The sequence below is a fragment of the Pelodiscus sinensis genome, chromosome 17, assembly GCF_052426305.1.
Source record: "Pelodiscus sinensis isolate ZL-2025 chromosome 17, ASM5242630v1, whole genome shotgun sequence".
In the NCBI taxonomy this organism is placed as follows: Eukaryota; Metazoa; Chordata; order Testudines; family Trionychidae; genus Pelodiscus; species Pelodiscus sinensis.
The window spans coordinates 11,189,058-11,206,574 of record NC_143068.1 but is presented as its reverse complement, the minus strand read 5'-3'; the positions used below and the strand labels follow the sequence as shown (position 1 = coordinate 11,206,574).

Genomic DNA, 17,517 nt, shown 5'->3' with positions numbered 1-17,517 from the left:
ATCCAGCCTATGGGCTCTGCCCTAGTGGCGGAGGAGGGGAGCTGCAGAAGAGGCTTTGTGCGCTGTCGCTCCCCCTCCCTCTCTCATCGGCTGGCCAAGTGCTTGTCTGGAGACTTTTCTCCAGCCACTTCCATTGGCAGCAAATGGGTGCCAGGTAAGTGCCCCAGCTACCTCCCCCTCACACACCCTTTTCCACATCAAAAGCTATGTATGGGATACATCCAGCCCACTAAATGAGGCTCATTAACATGGGTCCTACAATTGACAGGTACTACATCTGCTGTTATTTTTATATATATATATATATATCTTGGTTTCTGTTATTTCCATTCCAATTCATCTGATGAAGAGGCTTTTACCCACGGAAGCTCATGAGTCTATATATTTTGGTTAGTCTCTAAGGTGCCCAGAACTACTCGAGTTACAATACAGCGCATTAAGTGTGTGTGACATGTTATACATGTGCAATACTCTATAATAGTTTGTACATACAAAAGCTTTAGTAATAGACTTTGTTTACCCTTTATGATGGCGAACACTCATCGTCTGGAAAATTCCATAATCTCGCAGTGTCTATTCCCAAAATTGCGGGATTAAAGAGGTTCAAGTGTAATACACAATGCACTGCAGCCACCTGCGCCAATGCAGGGGCATGATTGATGTGCCTAGCTCTCCCCTTTGTGCCTGATCTGAAGCCCAATGGCAAGACTCCAACTGGTTTTGGATTGGGCCGCCTGCAAGCCGAGCCACTGAAAATCACAGTTAGATGGAGGAGTTACATGAAATTAATAGGTCTGATTCTTATTTAACTCTCACCCCTTTTCCATGACTGTAGCCCCACTGGCTTCAGCTTATGGATTTCAGCTGGTGTAACTGAGAGCAGAGTAAGATACAGTGGGCTCGCATGCATAGTAAGGGGCTACTCACGGGAAGTACAGCAGTACTGGGCTCTCTGGGCACACCTACGCTGCAGTAAAAACCCCACAGCACTGCCTACGGGCGAACGTCAGCTGACTCAGGCTCACAGGGCGCAGGCAGGAGGGTTAAAAATTGCAGGGTAGACATGCAGACTCCATCCCAACATGTACACTGCAGTTTTATAGCCCCCGCAGCCCCAAGCAACGTGAGCCCAAGCCAGCTGACCCAGGCTAGCCATGGCCATGCCACAGGTCTTACTGCAGCATAGGTGTACCCATGGAAGGCATTCTGATCCTGGCAACGGATCTATCAGAATGACGACACGGCTGGCAAGTCTGGAGAGCAGGATGTTACTGGGAGGTATACATTCAAAACGTGCCCCAACTGAACCTTCTGGCTAAGCGGTAAAAACAAGTACTGCAGCTACGTCGTCTTCAGGGCACTTCAAAAGATCTTTATCTTGTTTTATAAACTCTTTGCAAGCCAGGTTTCTTGCCTGTCTGAATATGAAGTTGGTAGGGACACAGTACAATCCCCAGGAAGGGCTGCATTTCCTCAGTGGGGTTAGGTCTTGGTTCGTCAGCATTCTTAGTTCCCAGTTAACAGCTTTGATGTGCTGGTGAGAACTATCGTGCTGGTTCCGTCAGAACGGCCCTGTGTTTTGATCATTATGGTGTTTGAGCCTTGAAGTTTGGCTCAAGGAACTCAGCTGAAATGATGGTTTTGCCTCAAACCCATGCAAAACCTCAGACTTACAGACAGCTTCCACTTGAGGCCAGAAATCCCTCTTCAGCACCTGAAACCGGTCCCAGGTGGAATGGTATATATCTGAGAGTGTCAGTGAGCCTGCTTTAAAGCTTTGGTTTTGAAGTGAAATCCAAACACTGTCTGACGTTTCATGCTGAAAGCACTGCACAGCTCACTGACATGTTACTTTTAAAAAGCTACTGGACCACAGATGGCCAAACAGTGGAACAAACTGGAGTAATTCAGTGTGCATTTCTCCTTCCGTCTGTGCCTGTGTTGGGTGAATAGGGCTACAATTCTGGATTTTGGTACTCTGGAACTATATTTTGCAGGCCCATTTCTAAAACACTATGTATCTGGGGGCAGGGACACCAGAATGGGCAGACCTTGGCCCCTGTAATTAACAATGACAAATTAACCCTATGGGACAAACACTATGGCCTTAGAATTAGCATTAGCAACTGACTCTTAATGTGCAAGAGAAAATGCTTTTGTGGGGGAATGCAGAGGTTCTCAAAATTTGTGATACCACGACCCCCCACTCCAAGTTGCTGCAACCCCCCAGGGAGTCAAGACCCACAGTTTGAGAAACGCAGGGGTAATGTATTTATTCCAACAGGGGAAGAGTAAGTAATAAAAACAGACTCCTCCTAGAATAAAAACCCAGTCTGAATTCAAATACAAAGTTGGGCTCTGAGGAGATGAGAAAAGAGGGTAGGGTAAAGCCAAAGCAATGGAAAGCAAGTAGCACTCTGCACCATTCCATATCTGGAACACACTGCTTCTGCTCTGCAAGACTGGGCAAAAATTTTCCATGGGAAGAGTGTTACTCACGTGTGCAGCTGGGATACCCATAGAAGCCTCGTGCACACTGGCCACAGGTGTGCCCATCATAGTTAGAATGGCACTGGCACTGACCAGCTGGGCTACAGTTGTTATCCACCGAGCCCCGGGGATCACAGGAGCAAGCTGCAAAAAAAGGGCACATGAACAAACAGAGAGGTTTGAGAAGGGGGAGAAACGAGCAGAGGCAAATAACTGGACCCAAGTCTTTTCACCTCTGCATTACTAGTTGTGTCAATCCAGCCCAAAGCATCACCCCTGAATAGTTATTCAGTGATCAAGGTGAAGTTCTCTCTCTTCAGCTCTCAGCAGACAAATCCACACTTCAAACACCAAAATTCACATATCTGAGGTCGGATATGGAGGCTGACTGCTCACAAAAGTGGACCTTTTGGAATAGAGCCAGGGCACATCTACACAGCAAGACTTAAGTCGAAACAAGCCACACAACTTCAGGTATGTCAATTGCGTAGCTTAAGTTGAGATAGCTTCTTAGGCTTTTGATGCGGTCTACACAGCAGGAAGTCCAAGAAAGAGCACTCTTCCTCCAATTTCCCTTACTCCTCGTAAAATGAGGGTTACAGGAGTCAGAGTAAGAAGTCTTCCAGCTCAACATTATGTCAAAATAACTGCTTGCAGTGTAGATGCGGACTATGTTATTTCGAAATAACGTCAGTTATTCTGAAATAACACTGCTGAGTAGACGTACCCTCAGAGACTGAGGGCACAGGGTGAGAATGTACAGCTTGTATTCTATCGAGTAAGTCTGACCGAAGATGACAGCTTTGTGTTCCAAACGCTGGCACCATTGATGATGACCAGCTTACGCCTGCATAGTTTTAATGTAAATCAAAGGGATGTGGGCCAAAATGTTACAACTGACTAGCGATTCTGGGGGTAGTCTGCAGCACCTCAAAAGGGTCCTGATTTTCCCAGGGTGAGAGCTCAGCACTTCCTGTGAGTCAGGTCCTGCTAAGGCAGTCGTGGGCAACCTGCCAGGATCCCACGTGCAGCCCACGCACTCCATCTTTGCCCCCTTCTCTCTTGCCTTTCACATGCTGGGAGCTCTGCTCTTACCCACTCCTTTTCCCCTCCCTCCCACCACTTCCAGAGCACCATGAATCGGCTGATTCGCGTCCCATCCCTGCTCCTCTCCTTCCCTACAAGAGTTTGAACACTGCGCATCAGCCAATTCACGGGACTCTGAAGTGCTAGAAGGAGGAGGAGGAGCAGGGAGGGGAGGTGCTTGGAAGAGGTGGCAGGGAAGAAGCCATGTAGGGATTTAATGGATGGAAACTTCAGTGCTGAATTGTGAAGTATCTGCACATCCCTTACTCCAATCTAAGGAAGCTTGTGCAGGAAAGACCCAACCAGAAGTTGCACCGAGTAGGATATATTGTAAATTAATTGTAAATGTTTCTTTTATTATTTGAAATTGATGACAGTTGTATTCATATATGAACGATTAAAGCATTTCTACTAGTTTTGAAATATCCAGTGCTTAGTAGTGATGTATTTCTTCCTATTCTTGGTGCACAGGACCGATTTCAATCTTGCAGCCCACTGAAATGAAGGCGGGCCACTCATTAGCCTTGGTTACCATCACTGGACTAAGATGTCTCAAGTCACGTACCCAAACTCACTAGCCCTTTGTCAGCTGCCGACACTCCGCCTCTCCTCCCAGGCCCCAGCAGCCAGTCTCCACCATACCTTGGCAATGTGGGTAGGAATGGTATCCCGTGCGGCACTGGTCACAGTGAGGCCCATCGAACTCAGGCCGACAGGCACATCTCCCAAGAGAGTCGCAGCCTCCCGGCAGCGTCCCAACAGCACTGCACCCGCACACTGCAAAGTGGGGAAAAGCTGGTGAGGAAGGGGTTTGGAGCTATGTCACCCAGAGCACGGGCTAAAGCTCCAGGCAGAACGGAGGAGACTCTTGAGTCAGAGTAGGACCATTGGCACGGAGTGTCTGGATATACTGCTCAGTGCTTGAATACTGAGTCTTCACATGCCTCCTCTAGTTCCCCTTTCTCCATCACATCAAGCTGTTTCTCTTCGTGGCCTAGCCCCCGCCTATCATCTCTCACATCCTAGGGAGATGTCAACTCTCACCTCCAGTTGGCCTCTGATGTACCCACTGTCCATCTGCTACCTTTTCACCCAGCTGCCCAACCCTTGGCTCTACATAAACAGCTGCACAACTAATGCATTTTCCCCCTGCAAAACCCTCTGAAAACTCTCCTGTGCTGTGATGCCTATGCTGGTGAGCTGCAACAGCTGCCTCCCACACTGACTACTCTTGTCTCCATTTCCTTGTTCTCTCCCATTTGCCTGTGTCCACCTGTTGTCCCTGTTTTATCTCTAGGCTGTAAGATCTTCAGCACAGGGGCCTTTTTTTTGTTCTGTGTTTCCACAGTGCCTTGCACAACAGGGTCCTGAGCGCACAACCGGGCTCCAAGGCACCACAAGAATACAAATAATAAACAACAGTAAGTGTCTAGGCAGAAGTGACTCACTCTCAGGAGGGTGCCCACCTGCTCCCCTATGAGGGCAGGTTCTGCAATTACAGTCACAGGTAATGTGCTTTCTATGGCAATGCAATAAATATTACTAAGCCCAGAGGGTAAAAGTCCACCCCTTTGGAGAGACAGAGGAGTTACACACGTTGGCAGAGAGGGTAGCTGAAATAGCCAGGAGCACACTGGTCACACGAATACCCTTCGAATCCAGTTCGACACAGACACTGGCCGCTCTCACCATCGCAGGTGCCGTCGTACTGCCCTGGGCCTGCACACTGGCATGCTGGAAAGAACAACAGGCCCGTGTGAATTGCTGTGTCTGCTAGTCCTTGTGGCACTGAGGGAATCAGGAGGCACCTTCACTGTTCACAGCCCTGGCTAATCCCAGCACGGCACAAGGCCTCCCATTAGACTGGACTGCTGGATGGGGCTCATTTCCCTAGCCTTGGCCAGAATAATCAAGTCTCATCTCTGTGAGATTTACAAATACAAGACTCCTCCCTCCCCCCCAGGATTTCAGTCACAGGAGCTCACAATGATAGAGGGGGAAGGGGATGAGAACGCCTTGACTCCACAGGCCTTTGCTGACAGACCTTGGTGAACCCTGAGCAGCCCCAATGTCTCTCAGGATGCAGGAGAGGCAGATATTAACTGAAGGGGAATTCCTACACAGCTCCCCAGAAAGGCCAAGGGAATCCAGCCAGGTCAGGCCCGTTCTGGCAAATCTCAACAAAAGTCGTGGGAATGTGTGACTTGAAGCGGGACTGAGGAATTCTCCTTTCCCAGCAGGGAGAGGGGAGTGTGCTGCCATCAGCACTGCTCAGAGCAGCCACCAGAGACATTTGTGAGAACGTAGAGGAAACCGGCTTGATAGGCCCATGTCACTCACGCTGGCAGCCAGGTCCGTAGTGCCTGGGCGCACACTGATCGCACTGAGCTCCCTGGAAGTTGGGTTTGCACACACACTCTCTCCATTGAGAGTCTTTGCGGCAGACATTCCCTTGTGTCCCGGCAGCGTTGCAATCACAGTCTGCAAAAGGGGGCGACAGGAACAACAGAAGCCCCTTTTAGTACATCTCCACCAGCAGCCAGCCTGGGCTAACAGGCAAAGCACAGGTCCAGGAGCCAGAAACGCTACGGCCACATCTCCACTTGCCATGTCAGAGATCGACTTCTGACTGATTCAGTGGGTCTAGTTAGGACCCGCTAAATCAAGTGCTGAGGGCACCCCTGGTTGGTGCTGGTACTCCTCAATTCACGAGGAGTAAGGGAAGCAGACAGGAGCATACCTCCCTGCTGTGAAGACTAGGGATGTGAAGGACTAGTCGACTATCTGATAAACAAATGCTTACGGATAGTCAACAGGAGAGTTGACTAGTCGTTTCCCCCCCACAATCCTTGGTGCCTCTATCAGAATGCTGTCTATACAGAGGGGATGCAGCTTTGTTCACAGGGTGCTGTGATGCTTCCTCTACCTGATATGAATTAAGAGGGGGGGTGAAGAGGGGAGTACTTCAAAGTGGCGGTGCCACATAGAGCCTGGGGTCAGCTTCTCCGTGAGGCTCTGTGGCTTTGAATGCCACCGGGAGCCCGACATCAGGCTCTTCGCAGCATTTCAAAGTGGCAGCGCCGCTTGGAGCTCGGGATCAGATGGCTATACTTCAAAAGTGGAGGCGCCCTATTGAATAGTCAATGCAAAAATGCTTGGCTCAGGTATGTTGAATCCAGCTATGTTATTTACATAGCTGGAGTTGCCTACCTGAAGGTGACCTTCCAGGTCTAGTATAGACCTGGCCTTAGATTCAAACCCCAATTCTGCCAGCGAGTCTCTGTCAGTTCATCTCTTTGTCTCTCTCAGCAGGAATGCTGGCTAGAATACCATCTGTACAATGGGGATGCGGCTTTGTTCACAGGATGCTGTGAGGATCCATTACAGGACAGCCCCACCGCCCAAGAGTGACATGAGGAGACTCTATAAGCCTTCCAATAACCAAGGCAGCTGCTCCAGCAGGTTGCAAGGGCTGGCTCACAGCAGCATCCCCCGTTACGTGGTGCATTCTAAGCACTTCAGAGTTCCACAGAGTGGGGGGGGGGGGGGAGGGGGGGGAGGGAGTGCACAAAAGTGCTAGCTCAGCCATGTTGGATTCCCTCAGTACCTTAGTCTGCCTGATGCAGGAAAAGGGGGTGAAAGAAGAGATGGGGAGAAGGAGGCAGAAGTTTTATTTTAATGGGAGGGAAGGGGTAGGAACCAGAGGAAAAGAGCTTCCTGCTCAGCAAAGAAAAGCCTGTCTGGAAAATAACAGATTAAACCATCAGAGGGAAGAAAAAGGTTATCTGGAGTAAACATGAAACAATGGAGAAGTCTGTGGGAAAAGCAGAGACACCCAAAAAGACTGTGGAGATGAGTCATGAGCTTGAGGGGTTAGAATTTTCCCCGAGAGAGGCTGGAGGAAGAGGACGGGAAAGGGTACAAGTGCAAATGCAAGACACACAACTGATTTTACACAAGGTTTGCCCCCAAGCATTCAACTGCCATGGTCATTCAGGCTAGGGGCACCTGGCCTGCAAGGCAGATTTTCAGCAGTGGAGGATGCTGGCACAGAGTGTTTATAAGCTTCCTCAGTGCCTAAGGATATGAACTATGTACAGATGTAAGAAAACGATGGTCTTGTGGTTGAGGCATGGGATTGGGACTAGGGAGCCTCAGTTTCTAGCCCTGCCACAGCCTCCTTGTAACCTTGGACAGGGTCCTCAGCCATAGATTTTTAAGGCCTGACAGGACCATTGTGACCATCTCTTCTGACTCCTGCTTGAAGCCCATAAATGCTCGCTTAGACAGGAATCATATTTCCCTTCTTCCCCTTGCCTTGTCAATTGCAATTGTAAGCTGTTTGAGCCAGGGATAGTCTCTTCCAACTTGACTCTGCAAAGCCTGCCAGAGAGGGACCCTGATCTTAGTTGGGCCCTGCGTGCTACAACGACAATGAACCACAACAACTGTAATTCTAAATCGCGGTTGGGATTGGTGTAATCTAGGAGAGGGCTGCAGGACCGATCAATCCAGGATAAGTTACAGTGCACAGAGTGATCTCAGAAGAGGTAAGTAAAACAGCAGGGCTTACGTATTATCTGTCCAGCAGGAAGCACCTGTTCTCCAGTATCATTGTGAGAGAAAGCTGGAACAGCTGTGAGGAGAAAGAGCCATTGCAAACATTACATTTGTGCTCCGTACAGACCCCAATCTGGGCCTGGCTGCAAACTGAACGGATTTTAAAAAGCCCGCATTAACAATATCCCTCCCAAAACGTCACCTTCTTCTCTATTTGAAAAATGAGGGGGGGGAAGATTCAGGATTTAGCCCAAGGACTCCACTTCCCCCTATCCCCAGTGTCACTACCAAAACAAGGCATTGGGTTGCTCTGCGCTCATAGGTGTGGTGAGCAGCGTGCAGCCTGCTGACACCACACAGGGAGAGGAGTATACTGTCCATGCACTGTCTGCAAAGATGGATGCTCTAAATTTAGGCTTCCTGGTGTCCTCTTTGCACAAACAGGGTTTCAATCCTGGTTTCTCATTAACCAGGGTCTGAGGAGTTTTAGCTACCACGCGTCTCTGTGGACGGCCCCCCTCTCTCTCCATGCTAACGTGACACTTACGGTAGCATTGTGGGAAGTCTAGGTATCCTTCTGCACATGCATCGCAGAGCTCCCCCGTGTAATTTGGCTTGCAGTAACAACGACCAGTTAGGTCCTCACAGGTGCCATCGGTGAACTCCGAGTCACAGTTACAACCTGCAGAGAAGGGGAACAGTCACTGGGAGCTCCCATTATTGAGAGAAACCCGCCTTTCCCAGTCTGTGTTCACACAAGAGGTTTCTAATTGCAACCAACAAGCTAGGAGCACAGCTGGAGAGTCCATGAGTACAGCTAGACTACACTATTTTTTCTCCAAAAAAAGCTACGCTAAATGCACTCTGCATTTTGCATAGCTTTTTCTGATTCTTTTGTCGGAAGAAGCTTTTCTAACACTTGGCCCATCTAGACTGGTCCAAATATCAGAAAAAAAACCCTTTCAAAAGCCCCCTTATTCCTCATGGAACGAGGAATACAGGGGCTTCCAAAAGAGCGCATTTGCTCTTCCACAAAAAAAGCAGATGAGCAAACGTGTTCCCTGGACGTGGAACAGTTCTTGGAAAAATCAGTGTAGTCTAGACATACCTTGGGAGACTTACAGTCCAGTCCCTTTCAAAAACAGAAGGTGTGTGTGTCTCTCTAAAATAGCTCAAGCTTGGCAGAGCTTCTGCTGCTGAAGTCACCTTGGAATCCCCGCACTGAAGGAGCCAACAGGAGGCTACAAAAAGCTGGGCTCTGCTCCTCGAGATCTTGCTTCTGAAAGGGTGGGAATTCTGGCTAAGGTAGGCTCTGCTGAAGATAGCAAAAGCCACCAAACCAGGTGCCAGAAGCAAATCCACCAAGACTGCCAGAATGCCTTAGGTTTCCCATAGAGATGTGCGTATGCATCTCCTGTTTCAGAAAGTCATCCCCTGTTGGGTCATATGGGGCCACGTCTCCGCCCCTTTCAGGCCTCTGAACATGCATCTGCAGCTGATTACAACAACAAATGACAGATAGACAGACTTTCTGCACACGCCAATGGTTATGCATGCAAGACAGGCGCATGGGTGAGCGTGACCATGAACATTCCAAGGCTGGCAGAACAATGGCCCTGAAGGTACACCAAACACCCCCACCAAATAACAGCAAGGGCTGCTATCCAGCTGTTAAATGAAAATCCAGAAGCTGCATCTCTAAGCTGCAGGGCAGCCCATACTCACGGTAGCAAACGTAGGGTGAGTCTATCGAATGGTCAGGGGATTTATAGTATCCAGGGATGCACCTCTCACAGTTGATGCCAGTTGTATGATGCTGGAAAACAGTTGAGTAGAAGGGCATCAGTTACTCTACCCATCGGGGGGGAGGAGAGACACGGTTATCTACCAGACTATGGTACCAGGTAGCTTTGTGACATGGCAACATTAGGCCATCAAATAAAGGAAAGAACAAAGATTGCTCAAAACTCCACTCGTGTAGGACTGGGTTTCAGTCTCTAGCTAAACTCAGGCAAATTCTGTTTGGCTTCAGGGTTTGGTATTAAGTTTCCCAGCTGCCTTGCATTCAGGAAGTGAGAATAACCGATTTCATAAAAGCATGGCTAGTCGTGCTCTACCCAGGTCCCATGCCACTATATGGCACTTGGCATGAAATTAACACGTCAAAGAACTTTTGCATTGCCATGGTAATATTTTAGAGAGTAGAGAGAGCAGCATGGTACTGATGTGTAAGCAGTGAAACAGACAAGTGGTAGTATTTGGGCACTGTCAATTGGGGTGGAATTGTTCAGAAGCCCAAGCATTAGCCTAATTCTGCTCCCATTTGAAGTCAGTGATCAAACTCCTATTAAGTGGAAGCAGAACAAGGCCAGTGCCCAGTGCTTCTGAAAACCCCACCCATAACGCACTAGCCAGGCATTTCCAAGGTTACGCTAGCAGACAGGTGCCTATGGACTATGCCAACACTACAGCCACTGGTGCATGCTCCTTTATCCCGATGCCAAGAGACCAGATTTCCTGGGAAACCAACAGAAAACATGAGAGCTCCTGATCTGTATGTTGCCCGCAAGGCAGCACAATAATTCAGCCTGACAGTCACAACCACAAGGTGCACTTCCCTCCACCCCAACTTACTTGACACTCCAGGCAGACACCTCCCCCTTTATACTGGTCATCATGATTTTTGCTGGCCTTGTGGCGATCGACCTCGGGATCATAGTAGCAGTCGTAGGCATGGCCATTGCAATTGCACGCTATAGGTAAAGAGACAGGAGCGTAGCGGTTATTATGCTCCTCTGGGTTACCGATCCCCATTCTCCAATGAAACCACTGATGGATTTAAACTCCCTCTTCCCCTCTCCCGGATGAAGGGATGAGAGGAGTGGAATAAGTGCATTGCACGGGGGTTACATGTAAAGGAGGAATAAAGCTCAAAAAGGGCCAAAGGGACAGTTAATCACTCAAGCTTTCAGATATCTACAGTCTACGAATCAAGGCTGGGTGTCTCGGGAGAACAGGCACTCTAGCAGGGCTTTGGCATGGTGGGAGGGGAGAAAAGGAAATTATCCAAACTTTGGTGCATTCACAGTGGTTTGGTGCATACATGCAAGTCAGTTCTCAATTTTATCCAATTAGAGATGGGCTGAACTGTAACATTAAACACACGGTCAGAGGACGTTGGCTGGGTTTCTTTTAAAATCCACGGGAACAATATCTAGCAGACTGGTACAGAGTTCCTACATCCCAGAGTGCATGTGTTTCAACTGAACTTCACGATTCACTTTCCCAGCCCAGCACGAATTCCAGTGCTGGCATCTACTGAAGGATTCTGGCTATGCAAATAAAGAGGTAGGTAAATCTGACCAGAGTGCATCTTCAGGGTAGAACTGAGCAACCGGGATGACTGCATAAAGTTTAGGACCAAGAAGGGGCCCAGAATTAGCACTCAGGCTCAACTAAGCAGATATTGTAGAAGCCTTCACAAATCAGAATAATCCAATTTCACCTCTAAATTACCAAATCCCAGTGACCAGAAGTTACCACCACCCAGGGGCTTGTCTGAAATGGCTTAGTGATCTCAGTCCAGTCCCCAGCGGAGAGAGGAACAAGTCACAGAAACAACATTAAAATCAACAGCTCTGCTGCCAGCCACCCTAGAACAATTCAGCCTCATCGCTCTATAGGGTGATCCATCCAGGTCAGGATTGTGGTTCATTGATGGAGCAGCCTAAGGGACTCTAATAGCTCCCCTGACCATGCTAGATGTTCTTTGCATAAAGGACTTTACCTTCCAATGCTGACAATTCAGCCATTTATAGGAACCTTAAATTCCCGACCAAGGACCAATGGAGAGACAGCCCATAATGAATGGAGGGGGAGATTTAATGCAAAGCCCAGCGGGAGCTCCAAGAAGGACTGTGCTATGAATTCCTTCTCCAAGCACCGGGCACGCAGGGGGCTGTGTGTGCTGCTTCCCCTGGTGTGGCTGGTCAACTCAGTACACAAGGGACATGTGAGCACACGGGAGAGCAAGCATATTTCCTGGGTGCACCAGGTCCATGGACCTTCAGAACAGAGGAGATAACATTTTAACCCACTCCCCAGAAAACCAGTTCAAGCCCACGAAGCATTAGGAACGGGATTCTACAGCAGAGCTTTAGGGCCAACCCTAAAGCGCCCCATGCAGAGGCTGTGAGGTTAATCTTAGGGATGTGGGGGTAGTGGAGATGGTTGCAAAACATGGAACGAACAAGCTAAACAGCAGGAAAGAAGAAAACACCCAGCTCCCAACAACCTACGTTTGCATTCATTAGCGCTGTCGGTCGTAGCTGGTTTCCAGGGTAACTGGTTGAAGCCCGGGCAGCAGCGATCACATGAGCCGCCACAGGTGTTGTGTTGACAATCACACTGCAGCCTGCAAAATGAAAGGTGAGAGAGCAGAATTACTTCCAAGCCAGGTCACTGAACACAGAGGATTTGGCTGGAGAAATAACTAGAGCAGGCCAGAAAGACCTTCCCGGGGTTTAAAAAAAAAAAAAAAAAAAAAAAAAAGGGAAAAGTCTCAAACTGTGATGAAAAGTTAAAACCACAAAAATTTTATTGGGCAGCTATTCTGAGAATAATTCCACTTGGGGAGAGCCACCAATCAGCCTGGCCTCTTTGCTTCTCCAGACCCAGAGCGAGAGTAGAGGAGAAAAGCAATGAGCCATGGTGTTCAGCATTTGCCGCTGTCCTTCAGACAGAAAGTGAAACCAACAGGAGCCTTCCAGCCAGGTATCTGGAGAGCCATCATTTCAATTTTCCCAATGGAACATGAAATTTTTGCAAAACTGAAATTTCCCCACAGCGTTAAGAAAACTCTTTATTCATTCTGGTGAAAAATTCCTGAGCAGCCCTAAAACAAACAGCACGAGAGGAACTGTTACCAAGTTGCTTCTCTTCCGGCAACTTTCTGGATCAGGGGACAGATACTTCTCAATGCCAGTGTTTGGATTTGGGGGGTCAACTGAGAATAGGTCATTTATGCCCAGGTCTTTGATGTTCAGAGCTTTCTGCAAACATGCAGGACCCGGTCCCTGCCTAAAAGAACTTGCAATTTAGATGGATACAATGCAAAAGATCAGCACTTTTTATTCAAGACAACTTTTCACTTAACTGGAATCAACATGAACATGCACCCCAAGACATTTCCTGTGCCCTCTAAAATGCAATGCAATTCCATCTGGTGCAAGCCCATGGGCTTTAGCTGGGTCCCACCAAGCCAGTTGGGAGTTTTGCCATTGACTTCAACAGGGATAGGATCAGAACCATTGGGAACAAAGAACTGTATCACCCTCCTCTGACCCCCATATGCACTAAATCCAAGCCCTGTGAAAAACGCTCTGCCCACCCAGACATTTGTACAGTGCCAGCTTATGAGAAGGAAGCTGCTGTCCCTACCTCTTCGGACTTTGATGAAAACCCATGTAAACTAGAGAAACAACACCATCTGCTCCCATTTATAGACAGGCAATTGGTATCAGAAACATGCCTCATCATTCATGGGAGCTTTGCCAAACTAACTCACCTAAATTCACCCTTGCATTTCTGGGAAGTGGGCTGGCCCAGGCCATACTAGCATGGGTATGTTCACTGGGGACAAGCCCAGTGGCAGGAAGAGCAAAGCCAAACCTTGCTACATGTCCACTGGGAAAAGGTGCGTTAGCAGCCAAGACAGACCTACTTTCAAATCTGGAGAGCAAAATGGGAACAGGAAGAAAACTCAAGGGCACGTGAGCATTCTGCAACAGCAGCCCAATGGCACAGAACGGACAGCTGCCTTAGAAGAGGTTCAAATACTTGCTAGCTAAAAGATGTAGAGCCAAATCAGCTCCAGCCTCCCAGTGCTGGAGAGGCCGGGCTGGGTTGTGCAGCACATCCTCTTCCCTTCCCCAATGCTCCGGGGCTGGAGAGGCCGGGTCAGACCACATGGCACACTGTCCTCTGGAGCGGTAGGGGCTAGGCCGAGCATGCACCCGCCCGCTCCCCTCCCTATGGTTAGAAGGGGAGCACGTGCACAGCACCCCACCCCACCCCCAGCCCTACCTTCATCCACCACCCACGTGTATATTGCCTTCTGATCTGAAGGAAATTGACTCTTATGTACTATACTGAATCTAGGTATATTTAAGCCTGTCTCAGCACAGGGGGGTGAACTAAACAACCTGTTAAAGTCCCTTCCAGCCCTATATTTCTCATTATTTTTATTGGGGTGGTGCCTTGAATCCTCAGTTGTGGACAAGACGTTGCTGTGCTTGGCTCTGTACAAATACAGAACAAAGGACAATCCCCGTCCTAAAGGTTTGTAATTGAACTATGCCTTATTCCAAACCTTCCGCCCCCTTCTCCTCTCCCCCCACCAAGATGGACAAGAGTCTACAGGAGTGGGGAACAGTTCTCCAAACCAAGCACAATAGTCTCTGATTTCATGCAGGAAATTTACAAGTCGAATAGATGCAGGGGACCCTTGCTGGACAGCATTCGAGAGTACTCTTCACAAGACTTTTGAATACTCCAACCAGTTGGGAAATCAATATAACCTGTCCAGACAGCAGCCTCCCAACATTCAGCACAGTAAATGGCGTGATACCATCTGGATTTTAATTCAGTCAGAACAAAAGAAAATTGCAGGCTTTCCTCCATTTGTATCGTCTTGTCTTGCCCTGGCATTTGAAGATGTAGGACATGAGCTGTCAGACACACTGCACTTCCCAGTCAGGAGGGTTACACGCAGATTTATGAGGGTATGAGGAGGCCTGACAGCTGCCGTAGATGACACTATAACCCCATCGGGCTCAAAGCCCACTGCAGCATTTGCTGACAGCCTCCCCGCATGCAATGTCAAGCTTGGTATCTCAGTGTGCTGGCTCTATGGCTTCATACCACAGAGACGTCCTGTCAATAAAACAGGGAGAGATGGGCTTAATTATCTCTGCAAACCTGCTCTGCTGGGAGGCTACACACTGCTGCTGTCAAAGCCTTTGAAAAAAATGGGAGTATTTCCAACAGTATTTCTCCACTGAAAATTCAAATTAATCCCATTTCTCCCTAACCACCCAAGTTAATTGCCATGGAGCTTGGCCCCAGGTAAGGCAAGAAAAAGGAGGTCGCTTCCCATCTCTTCCTTGTAGAGGCAGTTCTGACTTCTGTGCCTTCCTTCCGGGAAGCTAAACCCTGCTATAATTACTGCTGAATTACAGCTGGCTGCCTCTCCCACCACACTTCCAGTGCTGCCTTGATAGTGTCTGGTTTGCTATCCGTTTCCAGTGGCTCCATTTTATGTTCTTCCGTTTACATCATCTGTTTGTCCAGACATATCCCAAAGGACCTTGGAGAGGTTACTCACTGACTGTACGAAGAACACAACTCAAACACTTTCCCCACAAGGTAAGAGCAGCCAACTCTGGGGTGAAATGTGGCAGCTGTGTAAACAGCATGCTGCAATGTTACCCAGCTGCTTGGGACAAGGAGCAAAGATGATAAATGCATCCAAATGAAACCAAAGGCGGAATTCTGGAAGTCAGAATATAATAATGAACAGAGCTAGTGTTTGGCTGGGATCCAACAGGTCTGCTGCCCTCCCTTCATTTTATTCTCCTCTTGGGAGAGCATCCCCAGCAATAGTTATTCATATTCATATTCTCTCTCTCTCCTCCCCCCCCCCCCCCCCCCCCCCCCCCCCCCCCCCCCCAAGTAATCACTCTGCCCTGGTGCATCTGCTTTATTCTGCAGCATTGATACGAGACAACGAACACATCCAGCAATACTTTTTCAAACAAAATCAAAAAATTATCCAGTTGACATATTTGCTCAACTATTCATTAGGAGAGAGGGGAGTACCCCAATGCAGATGCGCTTTTCAATACCTCCTTTGTTTTAATTCTTTGCAGATTTTAACGTTGGCTGGAACCTGCTGGAATTTTAGTACACAAGATCCAAAACCACTACATGATCCGTATGAGAAAGAAATTCGTGTTTCTTCAGGTCCAGCTGACTCTACCCAGCCCATTCATGAAAGCAACACAGGCTGCAAACAGATGGCTAAGACATAAAGCTCTTGTGGTTATCAGAAACTATGTGGCGTTTCTAGCTGGAAACACAGATGAGGGGGAACTGTGGGCTAGAAATGTAACAGCTATGCAGTTCCTGCTCCTTTGCAAAGACTACCCATTTACTCTTTTGGATTAGTTTTATATATAAAAAAGTCAACATAGCCGGTACTCTTTATGAGTGGCACTAGCCAATGAGATCTCTTCTCCCATGAACAGAGCTAGTGTTTGGTCAGGATCCAACAGGTCTGCTGCCCTCCCCTCATTTTATTAGACAAATATGGAGTAAAGCATTTCTCCGCATGGGTCAAAGAGTTGGTGCTGGGCTCAGTGAATTTTACACCCAAGAAAGATGCTTGGCAAGGATCCTGAATGGAAGGATTGTCTACTGCAGGGGTGGGGAACCTTTTTAGGGTAGGGGGCCACTGACCCACAATAAAATCAGTCAGGGCCACACAGCGCAGGCTACCCAATGCTGGGGAGAGGGGCTGAGCCTTGGGGGCCAGATCCAGTCAAGCCAGAGGCCAGATCTGACCCCCCAAGCCTGAGGTTCCCCATCCCTGGTCTAGTGGCTAAGGCCCCGATCTAGAATTACAGAGACATGGGAGTCAATTCCCAGTTTGACCACAAGCTTCCTGTGCAAGCTTGGGAAAAACCTTTGGTCTTCCCTGTTCCTCAGTTTCCCATCGGCAAAACAGTGACATAGCCACAGGTGGCCCTGAGTAGGCCATGGCCCAACCACTTTTCACCCAGGCCCACCCATGGTAGCCAAGTTGACCCTGCTACACCCAACTCTCCAGCCAAGGAGTGAAGTCAGGGCTGATCCCACATCGCCAGCGCTCTAGCAGGAGAGCAGGGACAAGGTGTGGGGGGCTTATTGCCCACCCACCCACCCAAGGTCAAGGCTCACTCCAGTAGGCCCTTTTGGCTACACCACTGCAGCAAAATCCCCACCTCACCGGTGTGTTGTGAGGATAAATGTATGGACAGCTGTTTAGCACTTGGGTCTCATAACAAAGGGGGCCATATAAATTCCAAGACATAATGAAGGCCTCAGCACTGTCTCTGCTCAGCTGCCTATGTGACCCCAGCAAGGTGCTCGGAGCCTAATGGGGAAAAAACAATGCTAGAAGTGGGAGAATTCAGTCCCAAAGCTCATTCAGTCCTCAGCTATTATGCTAAAGCTGCTACACTGGGGTGCCCACCAGTGTTCTCTGCAAGCTGAGCACTTGGACGCCCCCCCCAGGATAGATTCAAATGCCACTCAGCTGATTAGCAGACAGCTCACAGCCGG

The 17,517-nt window shown here is 48.7% G+C and overlaps 1 protein-coding gene across 2 annotated transcripts in view; it reads right to left on the bottom strand.

The window, feature by feature from the left end:
- LAMA5 (laminin subunit alpha 5) overlaps positions 1–17,517 on the bottom strand; it is a 190,149-nt gene that overhangs the window by 70,644 nt on the left and 101,988 nt on the right. For both annotated transcript variants that reach the window (XM_075901089.2, XM_075901088.2), the window contains exons 7-15: positions 12,435–12,550; positions 10,771–10,889; positions 9,862–9,952; positions 8,684–8,818; positions 8,150–8,212; positions 5,917–6,057; positions 5,173–5,310; positions 4,219–4,353; positions 2,500–2,634 (exon numbers count right to left, since the gene is read on the bottom strand). In XM_075901089.2, coding sequence (XP_075757204.2) covers positions 2,500–2,634; positions 4,219–4,353; positions 5,173–5,310; positions 5,917–6,057; positions 8,150–8,212; positions 8,684–8,818; positions 9,862–9,952; positions 10,771–10,889; positions 12,435–12,550 — 1,073 coding nt within the window. The remainder of the gene's footprint in view (positions 1–2,499; positions 2,635–4,218; positions 4,354–5,172; positions 5,311–5,916; positions 6,058–8,149; positions 8,213–8,683; positions 8,819–9,861; positions 9,953–10,770; positions 10,890–12,434; positions 12,551–17,517) is intronic.